This window comes from Ornithorhynchus anatinus, chromosome 2, assembly GCF_004115215.2.
Source record: "Ornithorhynchus anatinus isolate Pmale09 chromosome 2, mOrnAna1.pri.v4, whole genome shotgun sequence".
NCBI lineage: Eukaryota > Metazoa > Chordata > Mammalia > Monotremata > Ornithorhynchidae > Ornithorhynchus > Ornithorhynchus anatinus.
The window spans coordinates 95,953,839-95,968,617 of record NC_041729.1 but is presented as its reverse complement, the minus strand read 5'-3'; the positions used below and the strand labels follow the sequence as shown (position 1 = coordinate 95,968,617).

General features: G+C 40.8%; 1 protein-coding gene across 1 annotated transcript in view; it reads left to right on the top strand.

The window, feature by feature from the left end:
* Positions 1 to 14,779, top strand: part of LAMA2 (laminin subunit alpha 2) — a 586,243-nt gene that overhangs the window by 117,798 nt on the left and 453,666 nt on the right. The window contains 1 exon segment of the mRNA XM_029049645.2: positions 12,626 to 12,796. Within this exon segment, the coding sequence (XP_028905478.1) occupies positions 12,626 to 12,796 (171 nt within the window).

Here is a 14,779-nt window from a genome sequence, read left to right as displayed (position 1 = left end):
TGTTGTCTACATTGATGAGAAAGTCAAGGGGAGTACAGGGTTTGGGTGGGAAGGTAAAGAGCTCTGTTTTGGACATGTTAAGTTTTAGGTGATGGGAGGACATCCAAGTAGAAATGTCTTGAAGGCATTAGGAGATGCGAGCCTGGCGAAAGGGAAAGAGATCAGTGGTGGGGATGTAGTTTTTGGTATCATTTGTATAGAGGCAGTAGATATGAATCTACAATTCTTTAATGTTGTTGGAATATTTTTAAATTGCAAGTCTATTTTTGTCTTCTTGAATGATAAATTTCTTTGATTTCATTATAGACTTTTTCCTTTTATCCTGTGAGAATTTTGCATATTATCCAGAGGGTCTAGCGGACTCAAAACAATAAACTATTTTCTTTTTTTAAAATGGCAAAGATATAAATAAAAACTAGTCATGAGTTACATAGCTAGTATCAATAATTTTTCTTGCCCTACTCTTTCCTATAAGTAGATATTTCCATCAGATGCTATCTTCTCTAAAAATGTACAGATCAGTCTAGTGGATAGAGCATGGACCTGGGAGTCAGAAGGAATTGGGTTCTAATCCCTGCTCCTCCACGTCTGCCCTGTGACCTTGGGCATGTCACTTCACTTCTCGGTGCCTCAGTTACCTCACCTGTAAAATGGTGAATAAGACCGTGAGCCCTATTCGGGACAGTGATGGTGTCCAACTCAATTACCTTATATCTATACCAATACTAAGTACAGTGCCTAAAACACAGTAAACATTTAACAAATATCACAATTATTATAATTATTATAATTATTATAATTACAGTTTAAGCATTTGGGGATTCTGGGATGGTTTTTCAATGGATGACTTGGGAGTGATAAAAAAATGATGTCTGTGTTTCAGTATGGGTTTGCATCAATTGCTAATTTCTAGTCTTTGCTGGGAAATGTATGCCCAGGAAAAGGCAAAGTCAGGTTCAATAATTAGGTTTTTATAGGTTTTATGAGGTAAATTGCATTAAAAAAAATCTCAATTCAGATGCTTAAGGATATATAAGCTCAACCTAGATTCATGCCCTTGTAAATATACTTACAAACATTTATTACTTATATTGACCTGATGATCTTGGCTCTACCCAAGTGCTTAGCACAGTGCTTGGTACAAAACAATTGCTTAACAAATACCACAAGTATTATTATTATTGACCTATTTTGTCAACAAAGTATAAACTGAAATAAAAATTTAGCAATTATCCAATTAGTGATTATTTTTGCAGAATATATAAATTAAATTTTAGGCCTCAGTTTTCCAGCTTGGTAGTTATCAGACTTCTTAGTAGTTTAGAAGATATGACAGGACTGAAAATACATGCGTGAAAGTTTGGTTGAATGCTAACAAAGCATAAGATTTTAGAAGGAAAAGTGTTACATAAATGCAGAAGAACAGTATTATTAGAGGCACTAGGCAAAAATACTGTACCATTTTCACTTATTTACATGAGAAAGCTGAGAATTTTGTCATTATTCCTATGTATTTGTGTCTGTGATAATAGCTGCTATAGAACAAAGTGTTTTGCTACAAATACTGTCAAGTCTTACTTTGAAGTAAGCCCAGAAATTTTGCTGTGAAACAATTATTTCCAGAGATAAGAGTTGTCATCTATCTGTTGGGGTTGCTTCAAAACCTGCAAAAGCTAGGTGAAATCACAAAACATCCTTTCACGTTGTTTGAAACAGCTGGGAGGAGGTGCTACAATCAGCTCCCTTCTGATATTCCATCCGTGCTTCCGAGTAAATGGTTCTTTTTAATGGCAACAAATCCAGAGCAATAGAAGTGTGGGCATTTTAAGTCTTTTCCCATATAAGAGAGTGGGAATCATGAAACAAAATGATAACCTTTGATAACCTTTGATTGAGGATTGAGGTGAGGCAATTCTAGAGAAAATATACAAGATTGGATGTGAGGGAAAGGAAGGTCTGGAAGGGTATGGGATGTGTTCATGCGAGAATATTTAGAAAATGACCCTGATTTTAGGTTAAGGATGGAGCAGGTAATTGCTGCAATGGCACTTAATGCAATGAAAGAAAAAGCTTCAAAATAGTAAATCACTGAGTTATCAAAAAACTGCATTTCCCTTTAATGTATCAATTATCAAGACCCATTTTTGGCTCTTGACTTCACTTTACACTGTTGCACATCCTCCTGACAATCTGAGCACACTCTGGATGAAATTTTTTAAAAAAAGGTCTTGATCAGTGTTCCTTGCATTTGGAAATTAAGAAATGCAGGCATAACCTTGATGCAGCTAGGTTGTTCCTTGAAAAGGTGGTTGTATTAAGAAATCCTGTATTGGAGGGTACATTTCACTTAGATTTACATGTTAGAAATTAGGGTCCATTTCAGGATCTCTAGAAAAATATGAAATGCCTTCATATGCTGTATACTATAGTGGTAAATCAATGATATTTACTGAGCACTTAGAGCATGCAGAACAGTATCCTACGTACTTGGAGGTGGGGGTACAATACAAGAGAGTTGGTAGACATGTTTCCTGCCCACAAGAACGTACAGCCTAGAGGGGAAGGCAGACATTAAAATAAATTAAAGCTATGTTCAGAAGTGTTGGGGGTCCGAGGGTGGAGAGAATATCAAGTGTTTTTAAAGGTAGAGAGCCAAGTGCATAGGCAGTCTGGCCTACCTTGTCCACCTCAAGTTCATCCTTGTGTGCTTTAACTCTGACTTCTCCTCTGCCTAGAAAAAATTATTTCTCCATCTTTACTGACACCCATGGCCATTTCCCGCATCATTTGTACCAGATGCTTAACTACCTCCTCAATCCCCCTGTACCCCACTTCCCCCTTCTTTTTCGCCTAATGTCCTGGCCACCTTCTTTATTGAGAAAATTGAAACTATCAGGTGTGATCTTCATAAAATCTATCCTGCTCCTCTCCAATCCCTACCTCCTCCTGCCCCTTCAACTCTCCCATCTTTCCCAATAGTATCTCAGGAATTCTCCTGTCTTCTCTCAAAATCCACCCCCTCCACCTGTGCACCCGAACTATCCCTTCACACCTTATCAAAGCACTTGCCCCCTCCCTTCTTCCCTCCCTGACTGCCATCTTCAACTGTTTGCTCTCCAGTGGCTTCTTCACCACTGCTTTCAAGCATGCTCTTTTCTCCCTTGTCCTATCCACAGTGCTTGTGTATAAATCTGTATTTATATTAATGTCTGTCTCCTCCTCTAGACTGCAAGCTCATTGCAGATAGGGAATGTGTCTACCTGCTCTGTTATACATGGACCAGGGGTTGGCAGTGAGATAGATGAAACCAAGATACAATGAATAGGTTGGCTTTATAGGAGTGAGATTTGTGGGCTGGGTTATAGTAGGATATCAGTGAGTAAAGGTAGTCTGTCAGTCACTCATATTTACTGAGTGCTTACTGTGTACAGAGCATTATACTAAAGACTTGGGAGAGTACAGTAAAACAATAAAAGACACAATCCCTGGCCACTATGAGCTAACAGTCTAGAGGGGGTTACAGTGTAGAGAGGGAAGGTAGGAGGGGAATATCTTAAATGCTTTCAAGTAGATGATAAGAAGTTCCTCTCTAAGAACGTGGATGTGGGTGTGAACACCAAAGTCGTGGTTACCTTGAGTTCAGGAGGGGTATGTACTCTTGTGGATTTTGGTTTTTTAATGGTATTTGTTAAGCACTCACTCTGTGCCAGGCATTGTACTATGGGTTGGAGTGAATACAAGCTACTCTGGTTGGACTCAGTCCATATCCCACATGGGGCTCAGTTTTAATCCCCATTTTATGGATGAGGTAACTGAGGCCCATAGAAGTGAAGTGACTTGCTCCAGGTCCCTCAGCAGACCGGGGACAGAGCCAGGATTAGAACCCAGGTCCTTCTGACTCCCAGGCCCTTCTGACTCCCAGGCCTGTGCTCTATCCACTAGACCATGTTGTTTCTCTGGAAAAGCCACCCCTCCTCTTCACTTACAGAGCTTATCAGACATCTCAGAGGTGGGAAAGGGGGTGCATTTAAAGTGGAAGATGCTGTAATTTGGGAAGCTATTTTAGATTTAATAATAATGATAATGTTGGTATTTGTTAAGCGCTTACTATGTGCCGAGCACTGTTCTAAGCGCTGGGGTAGACACAGGGGAATCAGGTTGTCCCACGTGGGGCTCACAGTCTTAATCCCCATTTTACAGATGAGGGAACTGAGGCACAGAGAAGTTAAGTGACTTGCCCACAGTCACACAGCTGACAAGTGGCAGAGCTGGGATTTGAACTCATGAGCCCTGACTCCAAAGCCCGTGCTCTTTCCAATGAGCCACGCTGCTTCTGGTCCACGCTGTTTAGCCTGGTCCAGTGGAGAATGCACCAGTGGCAAAACTGGAAGAGGATATTCCACTTTCTTATGTCTCTCTGGAGGGTATGTGATTTTCCCTGAAGCCCCTGGAATGAACTCAGTTCATTTCACTTTTAAGGATCACTTTCATTTGCCTGCTTGAAGATTTCAGTTTGAATAAGAAAAACTGAGTGCAAAACAATTTTAAGCTAAAAACAAAAAAGGGAATGAATCAGAAACTCTTCCCACTAAGAAATATGAGACCTAACCCTCATTTGCTTCTTAAAGGAGCCTCTTTCTGATAAGCACCAGAGGTGGTAGCAGGTATCTGATTTCCCCGCCACCACCCCCTTTTGGTACTAGCCCAAATCTTTAATTTAAATGCAGTTCTTTGGGAGGAGAAGGATAAAAAGATTTTGCAAACCCCTTCTGAGAGGAAAGGAAGCCATTTTGCCTGGTTATACAAAAAAGGAGGCCAAAGTCATTAAAAAACTGTCATCTTTGGGAGCCATGAAGGGCAGTACTTAATAACAGCACATAACAAATCTGAAAGGCCAGGAGACATGAACTGGACAAATCTAAATACCCTCTCGGCTTTGTTTGCTTTCTGAACAAATGAGTTTAGCATCATTTTTTCCAGACTGCAAGCCTTGTGTGTCTGGACAGTTATTACTTCAAATTGGACTTATTTTCCAGTTCTATACAAACTCTTCATCTGCATTGTGGATCGAGTGCATTAAGTTACTTCCTGTGGTGCACACTGGAAACTATTCTTTTTCAGCAACATTGTGTTTAGTTCCAGCTTTTTTTTTCTAATATACCCACTGTGTTCTTACACAGCGGCATAGTTTAGTATTACAACAGACAAGTATCTTTTTTTCTTCCAGTGACACGTCAGAACATTTTAAATTGACATGTTCTCTTTTGTCTTCATAATACCGATTCAGTGGCAAACAATCCTGCTTGCTTCCCTGAACATTTCAAAGTACTCTATGGACTAGGAAAACGGGTATGAAATGTGAGAGATTTTCAGACAGTCAGTTTTCTCTTTGTCTCTGAAGAGGTGAGGGGGTCTTAGAGTAAACTACCAAGAGAAATTTTGGTGCCTAAGAGCTGCATGTTACAAAAGAGGGTGCTGACAGTTGTGAGAAAACTTCAAAAAAAAAAAAGAGATACATTTCTGCAAGCCTTCATTGTAAACAATTTGGGTGGTTATAATGAATGTGCAGAATTCAAGCACAGTTTGCTGTGTCCTCTTCTGAAGGGGGTCTCTGCCATCTGCTGAATCGATAGTGATGCCTATGGACTGGTCTGACTAACACTGTTAGTCAGCTATAGAACCATTATATGAGGAAATTGGGGAAAGAAAAATCGATTCCAAGTGTCAAAGTGCTTCTGTGTGAGGACTAATGAGACAAAAATGAAAAGCTAGAGGACAGGATTGGGCACAGACAGTAGAGCTTCACTAAGTTTTAAGTGGCCAAGGGAGGTGGGAAAATTTTTAATGGTGCTAAAACATTAATGCCATTGAGAATATATTTTGCGAGAGCTCTTCATGACACATGTATAAATGTTCTATTCATTTATTTGAATTAGTGAAATATCAAAACTATTACATTTTGAATTGAAAATTGTGAAGGCATCTAACAAATAGGGTGAATCATACTTTGATTAGAAGTGAGCCCAAGATGTTTTGGGACCCAGTCTGCTTATTGGGTTATAGTTTGTTAGAACAAACCACTTTGGGGTTTAGTATTAGTTGGTTCTTCTGGATAATTTTGGAAAAGGCAGTCATTGTTCAAGGAAGGTTTTGATGATCTCATTGCCAAAGGTCCAGGTAAATAGGTAGGTAGAGGTACCTATCTTCTTCAGCACTTAATACAATACCTGACATATAGTAAGTGCTTAACAATTAAAATACGATTTAAAAAAAGAGCAAGAGGTCAGGATTGGAGAGGTACATTTGAGATTCAGTAAATAGAGAAGGCAGTTGCCCCTGATGCAGTGAATGAGTACTCCGAAAGAGTGGGTGTAGAGACTAGTAGGGGACTTAGAAATGAGCCTTGAAGGACTCCTAGAATTAAAAGATGGGAGGCAGAGGATGACTTTGTGAAAGAGACTGAGGAGGAGTTGCCAAATAGATAGGAGGAGGACCAAGAGAGGAGAGTGTCAGTGAAGACAAGATTAGATAATGATTCCAGGACAAGGGGACGATCCCCACTGTTGAAGGCAGCTCAGAAGTCAAAGAGAGTTATGGTTACAGTTACCTTATCTGTAAAATGGGGATTAAGACTGTGGGCCCCAAAGGGGACAACCCGATTATCTTGTATCTACCCCAGCGCTTAGAACAGTGCTTGGCACATGGTAAGCACTTAGTGCCAAATCCAATGGCTCCTACTCCATTCTAATCCTCCTTGACCTCTCAGCTGCCTTTGACACTGTCAACCATCCCCTCCTCCTCCATACCTTATCTCACCTTGGCTTCGCGGACTCCGTCCTCTCCTGGTTCTCCTCTTACCTCTCTGGCCGGTCATTCTCGGTCTCCTTTGCTGGCGCCTCCTCCCCCTCCCATCCTTTAACTGTTGGAGTTCCTCAAGGGTCAGTTCTTGGCCCTCTTCTGTTCTCCATTTACACTCACTCCCTTGGTGAACTCATCCGCTCTCACGGCTTTGACTACCATCTCTACGCAGATGACATGCAGATCTACATCTCTGCCCCTGTCCTCTCCCCCTCCCTTCAGGCTTGCGTCTCCTCCTGCCTCCAGGATGTCTCCACCTGGATGTCCGCCCGCCACCTAAAACTCAACATGAGCAAGACTGAGCTCCTCATCTTCCCTCCCAAGCCCGGTCCTCTCCCAGACTTCCCTATCACCATAGATGGTACGACCATCCTTCCTGTCTCTCAGGCCCGCAATCTCGGTGTCATCTTTGACTCGTCTCTCTCGTTCACCCCAAACATCCTATCCGTTACCAAGACCTGCCAGTTTCACCTTTACAATATCGCCAAGATCCGCCCTTTCCTCTCCACCCAAATGGTTACCTTACTGCTACAGGTTCTTGTTATATCCCAGCTAGACTACTGTGTCAGCCTTCTCTCTTATCTCCCTTCCTCCTCTCTCGCCCCGCTCCAGTCTATTCTTCACTCCGCTGCCCAGCTCATCTTCCTGCAGAAACGATCTGAGCATGTCACTCCCCTTCTTAAACAACTCCAGTGGTTGCCTATCAACCTCCGCTCCAAACAAAAACTCCTCACTCTAGGCTTCAAGGCTCTACATCACCTTGCCCTTCCTACCCTCTCCTCCCTTCTCTTTCTACACCCACCCCCCGCACGCTCCGCTCCTCTGCCGCCCACCCTCTCACCGTCCCCGGTCTCGCCTATCCGCCGTCGACCCCTGGGCCACGTCCTCCTGCGGTCCTGGAACACCCTCCCTCCTCACCTCCATCAATCTAATTCTCTTCCCCTCTTCAAATCCCTACTTAAAGCTCACCTCCTCCAAGAGACCTTCCCAGACTGAGCTCCCCCCTTTTTCCCTCTGCTCCCTCTACCCCCCCTTCACCTCTCTGCAGCTAAACCCTCTTCTCCCCTCTTTCCCTCTCCTCCTCCCCCTCTCCCATCCCACCCCCTCAGCACTGTACTCGTCGCTCGACTGTATATATCTTTATCACCCTATTTATTTTGTTTATTTTATTTAATGAGATGTACATCACCCTGATTCTATTTAGTTGCCATTGTTTTTTATGAGATGTTCTTCCCCTTGACTCTATTTATTGCCATTGTTCTTGTCTGCTTGTCTCCCCCAGTTAGACTGTAAGCCCGTCAAACAGCAAGGACTGTCTCTATCTGTTGCCTATCTGTATCTATTTGTTCATTCCAAGCGCTTAGTACAGTGCTCTGTACATAGTAAGTGCTCAATAAATACTATTGAATGAATGAATGAATAATCATTCATTCGATCGTATTGAGTGCTTACTGTGTGCAGATCACTGTACTAAGTGCTTGGAAAGTACAGTTTAGCAACAGAGAGACAATCCCTGCCCACAGTGGACTCACAGTCTAGGAGCGAGGAGACAGACATCACAGCGTGGCTTAATGCAAAGTGCATTGGCTTGGGAGTCAGAGGTCATGGGTTCTAATCCCCCGGCTCTGCCACTTGTCAGCTGTGTGACTTTAGGCAAGTCACTTAACTTCTCTGTGCCTCAGATCCCTCATCTGGAAAATGGGGATTAGGACTGTGAGCCCTGTGTAGGACAACCTGATTACTTTGTATCTACCCCAGTGTTTAGAATAATGCTTGGCACATAGTAAGTGCTTAAATACCATCATTATTATTATTATTATTATTATTATTGTTAAAAAGTGACAGAAATCAATTATTATTATTACTAGCTCAGTACAAGCACATACAGTGCTCTGCACATAGCAAGTGCTAAATAAATACTATTGGTTGACTGTACATTGTTATTTTGACTATTCTGGAAATATTTTTAGGTAGAGTGCTTGGCATGTAGTTAGTGCTTAAGGAACAATATTTTTATGGTGTTGATCTCCCCCATTAGAGTGTAAGTTCTTTGTGGGCCAGAAATGTCACTTTTTTGTGTTGTACTTTACAAGTGCTTTTGTACTGTACAATGCACTCAAAGGGTGTTCAATAAATGACATCCATTCTTCTTCACCTTTGAAAAATAAATAAATTTAGAGTGAACAACTGTTTTTGCCCATGGACCACTTAGAGTATTTATCAAGTGGCTGTAAGTCATCTAGTAGTGAAAATCAGAGTCAGTGGAAATAGTTTAAGATCCTGAAATGCAGTCACTTCCAGCCACAGTGGCTACTTCCTGACTCTGAGCCAGTAGTGGATATAGTCAGTAAGGCTCACACATAGTGTTGTTGAGGTTGTACAGTGCCGCGAACCATTTCCAGCTCCTGGGCCAGATTAAATTTTGCGGTGTGTGAAATATGATCTGCATTTCATATGTTGCCCACTCCTGGTGTAGATTGTAGAACAAGGGATGTCAATTTGCTGCAAGAAATAATTTTCAGTTGGTGAAAATTATTAAACTTTTCAATGAATTGCAAGTATAGGTCTTTCTTCAAGGGATCAGTTGAGTGGCATCTTGCTTGGAGGCAGAGGGATGTACTGAATGGCATTCCAGATTCTCATCCAATCTTCTAAAATAAACAGTAGTCTGAAGTAATCCAATTATCTTTGGCAGAGATGAAACAATTTATTTATTCCCTAAAAGTCTGTGAATTGGGCTTGCCAAAGATGCATAAATGATCTGATTCAAATTTCATAGACAATCTATCACCACTGGTTCCAGTTTCCTATCCAAACAGAACACTCTTTCCAATTATATAGTCTTTTTGTTTTAAAAAGAGCTTCTGATGTTGACCTATGTCAAAGGCCATTTAAAACTCTGAACACGGGGTGACCATCCATGAACCTCTTGCTGACTTCTTCAAATAGCTCCCACAGATTAGTGAAACATGATTTCACAACCTATTTGTCCTTAGGTTGCATTTAAGTGCCAATATTTTCCATATAACTGGGAGACTCATTGGCATATAGCCATCAGGATTTCTGTTGGCTCCTATTTTATAGAGAACTGTATAATTGGTGATCTGTCACTCCTCTGGTTTGGTGGCCCTTGTAATGGAAGTGTAGGGGCTGTAGAAATGCCCCCACATTATGTTGCTCAATCTTCTGTGCTATCTTTGTGATCCAAGTTTGGGAACTAGTAAATCAATGATAGTGATAAGACTGCTTCTTATTTAAACTGAACATAAATTGCTTTTGAGAATGTCTGATAGTACCTCTATAATGGAATGATAAATGATTTTTAAATTTCCATTTGTGCATATATGTGATAATTCAGAAGAGTGAAAATGACCTTAAAATCCATACATATTATCATTAAGGATGTTTTTTTCTTAAACGCCCGAACACATTCACACACACACACACACAAAACCTGTAGACATTACAACAATATTGTTTTCCGGGGAGTCCCTCTTACCAAATATCACCTTTCTTAATGTTAAGAAAGCCTCTTTTCTGTTTCCATGTACTTTTCTTCCCACTGTCTTTAGTTAGCTTTTCTGACATGAAGTTGAAATGTGATTAGTTTTGATACTGAATTTAATGCAGAGTAAGAGGTTAGAGCAAAGTGATCACTGTGTTTTATGCTATTAACATTATAAAAGAATAAAAGAATGAGACTGTAAATCAATGTAGTGGCTCTTCAGCTGTTCACAATTTGCCTTAGTGGGAAAAAAACCACAAAACAAAAAAACACAATCATAACCAAATAGCTGTATTTTAGATAACAATAAATGCCACTGGCAGTTTTGAATAAAAATATAGCATGTTCTCCCTTGGGAATTTTAAAACAAAATGAAGTTGTAATACTGCACAAAAGCATTCTGCACATTCAGTAACATCCCACATAATGATGAACTGTGGAAATTGAGCAAGGTAGTTACTACCTGGGATCCTCACTAGCAGTATGCATTTCATGTTTTTTTAAACAAGAGTCACTAACTTGGTGTCAGAGAAGAACCAGTCTATTATCACTGTAAGTTAATTCAAATTGCAAGGATAGGTTAAAAAGGAGAGATAATGACCAGCAGTGGAGGAAGCTCCCCTGGAGGATGTGCTAGATATTCTAGGAATTGGGTAAATTTAGATTATAACAACAATAATAATAGCATTTGTGGTATATTTAACTTATTGTGTGCCAGGCACTGTACTAAGCGGCTGGGGTAGATATAAGATAATCAGGTTGGACACAGTCTTTATTCCACCTAGGGCACACAGTCTTAATCCCCATTTCACAGATGAGGTAACTGAGGTGCAGAGAAATGAAGTGACTTGTCCAAATCACACAGCCGACAAGTGGTGGAGCTGGGATTAGAACCCATGACCTTTGACTCCCAGGCCCATGCTCTATGCACTAGGCCACGCTGCTTCTCAAATTAGAAACTCCAATAAGGCAGGAATTGGGTTAAGGGTATCTACTGTGGTAAAGATACGTGGACCTGTATTCAAAACTGTGCATGTATCTTTAATGCTTACTATGAATATAGTTCCCAGAGTGATTTCTATCTTCATCCTCTCTACACTCCTTTTCAGGGGATAGTTGTTGAGGCCGTTTTAGGACAGATTTCCCCATATAAAACAATCACTGTTCAATTGTTTTGGATTGAAATCCCAGTATCAATGCTCTGCATACATTTTTCCTAAACGCTGTCTATACTAGCTGAATTTGATGTAACACATTCTGTGGGAAAGGAGTTGTATGGCTATCTGTAAAGTGAGTCATCCATGCATTGTTTTTCTGCAGCGACTCCTTGAAGTATTAATTGCTAGATTTTAAGATCCTCAATGATAGAGATCACATCTTTTACATATTGTATATGTTCTGCAAACACTTAGCACAGTGTTCTGCACAAAGGAAGTGTTTAATGGATACTGTTGATTTTCATTATGGACCTGTTTTCTCAGGACCATTTTGGATCATTTTAGTGCAAAGGGAAATTATATTGTACTTTGTACTTGCATAGATGTATGCATCCCATATCGCAAGGAAGTCAGATAATGAAACCGCATAGATTAGGGTTTATTGATTCAATGAATTAAATTATATAAATTGGCTTCCTTAGACTCTCTCATGATTGGTCAAATAATTAGGTTCAAATAGTGTAGAAATCAGGTTTCCAAGGAGACCCACCCTAATTTCTCACCTTCTCCCTCAACATTCCAAATAGCTGTAATATTGAAGAATTGCTCATAATATGAATTCATACAACAGGCAAGGAGAATAAAGGAAAATAAACAAAAACATATAGCTGTAAATATATTTGAATAGCATCCAAATTGAAAATCACAGAAGATACTGGATGAAATTTGAAAGCATTTCTTGAGACTGAGAAAAACTAGGTAAAATTCCTTCCCAGAGGGAGCTTACAATTTAGTTTTGGAGACTGGCCAGCATAAGTAATTTGCAAATAGTTGGTAAAGTAGAAAGAAACAATGTTACAGCTGCTCTGAACGGAATAATAGAATAGACAAAACACGGGGGTTCATTTCAATTAAAAATATGAAAAAGTACTTGGGTAACCACTCAGAAAAACTCTTTTCTATTGGTCAAAGTTTTAGGAGCATGCACGTACTGTTGATTACTTGATTTTTGTAAAAATACATTGTCTTGGTTGGAAATGCTAATTTCATCAATGTAAACCCCTTTGTTTCAGCCCTAATGGTACTCTTCATGCGTTACTCACAGGTTTATTTCCAGCCGTGCTGAATCTCGCCACTAATGCCCTTATCACCACCAATGCTACATGTGGAGAACGAAACCCCGAAATGTACTGCAAGCTGGTCGAGCATGTCCCTGGACAGCCTGTGAGAAATCCTCAGTGTCGTATCTGCAATCAGAACAGCAACATTCCATACCGTAGGTATCTTCTATCACTTCAAAATGGATCTGGGGACCTGAAGATCCTCTGCCTCTGCACTTTGAGTTTCCACATTCTTGGGGAGTGCGGGAAAGGAAAGGAGAGGGCACCTCGGCTGGACAGTGGGAGCATGGTGGAGCAGTGGTAGAAGATCATGGGTGGAAGTGGGTTAGTTGAGAGAGAACTGAACCCAAGGTGGTAGAATATCACAGCAGATGTATGAGCAGAGAGGCTATGTGTGTGTTTGTTTGGGGTGGGGGCGTTTTGGGATGATGGGGAGGCAAGTTAAGGCAATATACCTCTTTGTCCTTTCTGGAGAACACAAGGACTCCTTCCTATGCATGAGTGTTCCCTTTCCTTCTCTGCTAAATTAAAATATGCAGATGCACACAGTGAGTGAAAGATGGAGAACCTGCCTTAGTTGATATGTAAGATGTCAAATTTGGCTCCAGTTTATCTCAGAAGCCAATCTATCATTCAGTCGTATTTACTGAGTACTTACTGGGTGTGAAGCACTGTATTAAGTGTGGGAAAGTAATAATAAAAATTATGCTATTTGTTATGAGCTTACTATGTGCCCTTCTAAGAGCTCACCTCCTCCAGGAGGCCTTCCCAGACTGAGCCATCCCTTTCCCTCTTCTCCTCCTCCCCTCCCTGTTGTCCCTACTCCCTCCCTCTGCTCTACCCCCTTCCCCTCCCCACAGCACTTGTATATATTTGTACGTATTGATTGCTCTATTTTATTGATGATGTGCATTTATCTATGGTTCTATTTATTTTGATGGTTTTTCATGCCTGTCTACTTGCTTTGTTTTGTTTTCTATCTCCCCCTTCTAGACTGTGAGCCCGTTGTTGAGTAGGGATTCTCTCTCTCTCTGTTACTGAATTATACTTTCCAAGTGCTTGGTACAGTGCTCTGCACACAGTAAGTGCTCAATAAATGATTGATTGAATAAATGAATGCCAAGCACTATTCTAAGCAGTGGAGTAGGTACAAGGTAATCAGGTTGGATTCAGTCCCTGTCCCACAGGAGGCTCACCCTCTTAATCCTCATTTTACAGATGAGGTAACAGGTACAGAAAAGTTAAGAGACTTGCCCAAGGTCACAGAGCAGACAAGTGGCGGAGCCGGGTTTAAAACCCACGACCACTGACTCCCAAGCCTGTTCTTTTGCCACCAGGCCATAATAATAATAATAGTGGTATTTCAGTGCTTACTATGTGCCAAGCACTGTTCTAAGTGCTGGGGTAGATACAAGGTAATCAACGTTTCCTATGTGGGGCTCACAGTCATAATCCCCATTTTACAGATGAGGTAACTGAGGCACAGAGAAGTGAAGTGACTTGGTCAAAGTCACACAGCTAATAAGTGGCAGAGCTGGGATTATAACTCATGACCTCTGACTCCCAAGCCCATGCTCTTTTCACTAAGCCACGCTGCTTCTCTGGTGCTTCCCCTTAGATATGACATTATGAATACACTTTTGGAACTGGAAAATAGTCTCTGTTGCTTTAACATTCTATATCCTGGATACAGGAAATGGAATCTTTTCTACAGCAACTATTTTGTGTTTCAAAATGTCCCTTTGGCAGCATGAACTTAAACACACATTTGGAAAAAAAAAAGAAAGTGTTCTTTAATCAAAGTTTTATGTGATGTATCCAGACATTCAGGAGTCCCTTAGGAGGGTAAGACTCTGTAAGGCCTCCCCTTAATTACCATACAAAGAAAGAGCCCCATATTCTGTGCCTGTTAATCATGTGTGAATCCAAATTAAAAACTGTCAGTATGAAAGGTTCACTTCATCACCTGAACCCCCTGTCAGTCATCAAGAGAGGTTAGCCGTTGATTGGACTATTCTGTTCTATTCCTACCGAGAATGTTAAACTTTTCCTCCCCTCTTAAATGAGAGAAGCATGCCAGCAATTAATCAGTGTTTCCAAATTAATTATGATTAAACTTTCGTAATGGGATTATGGAT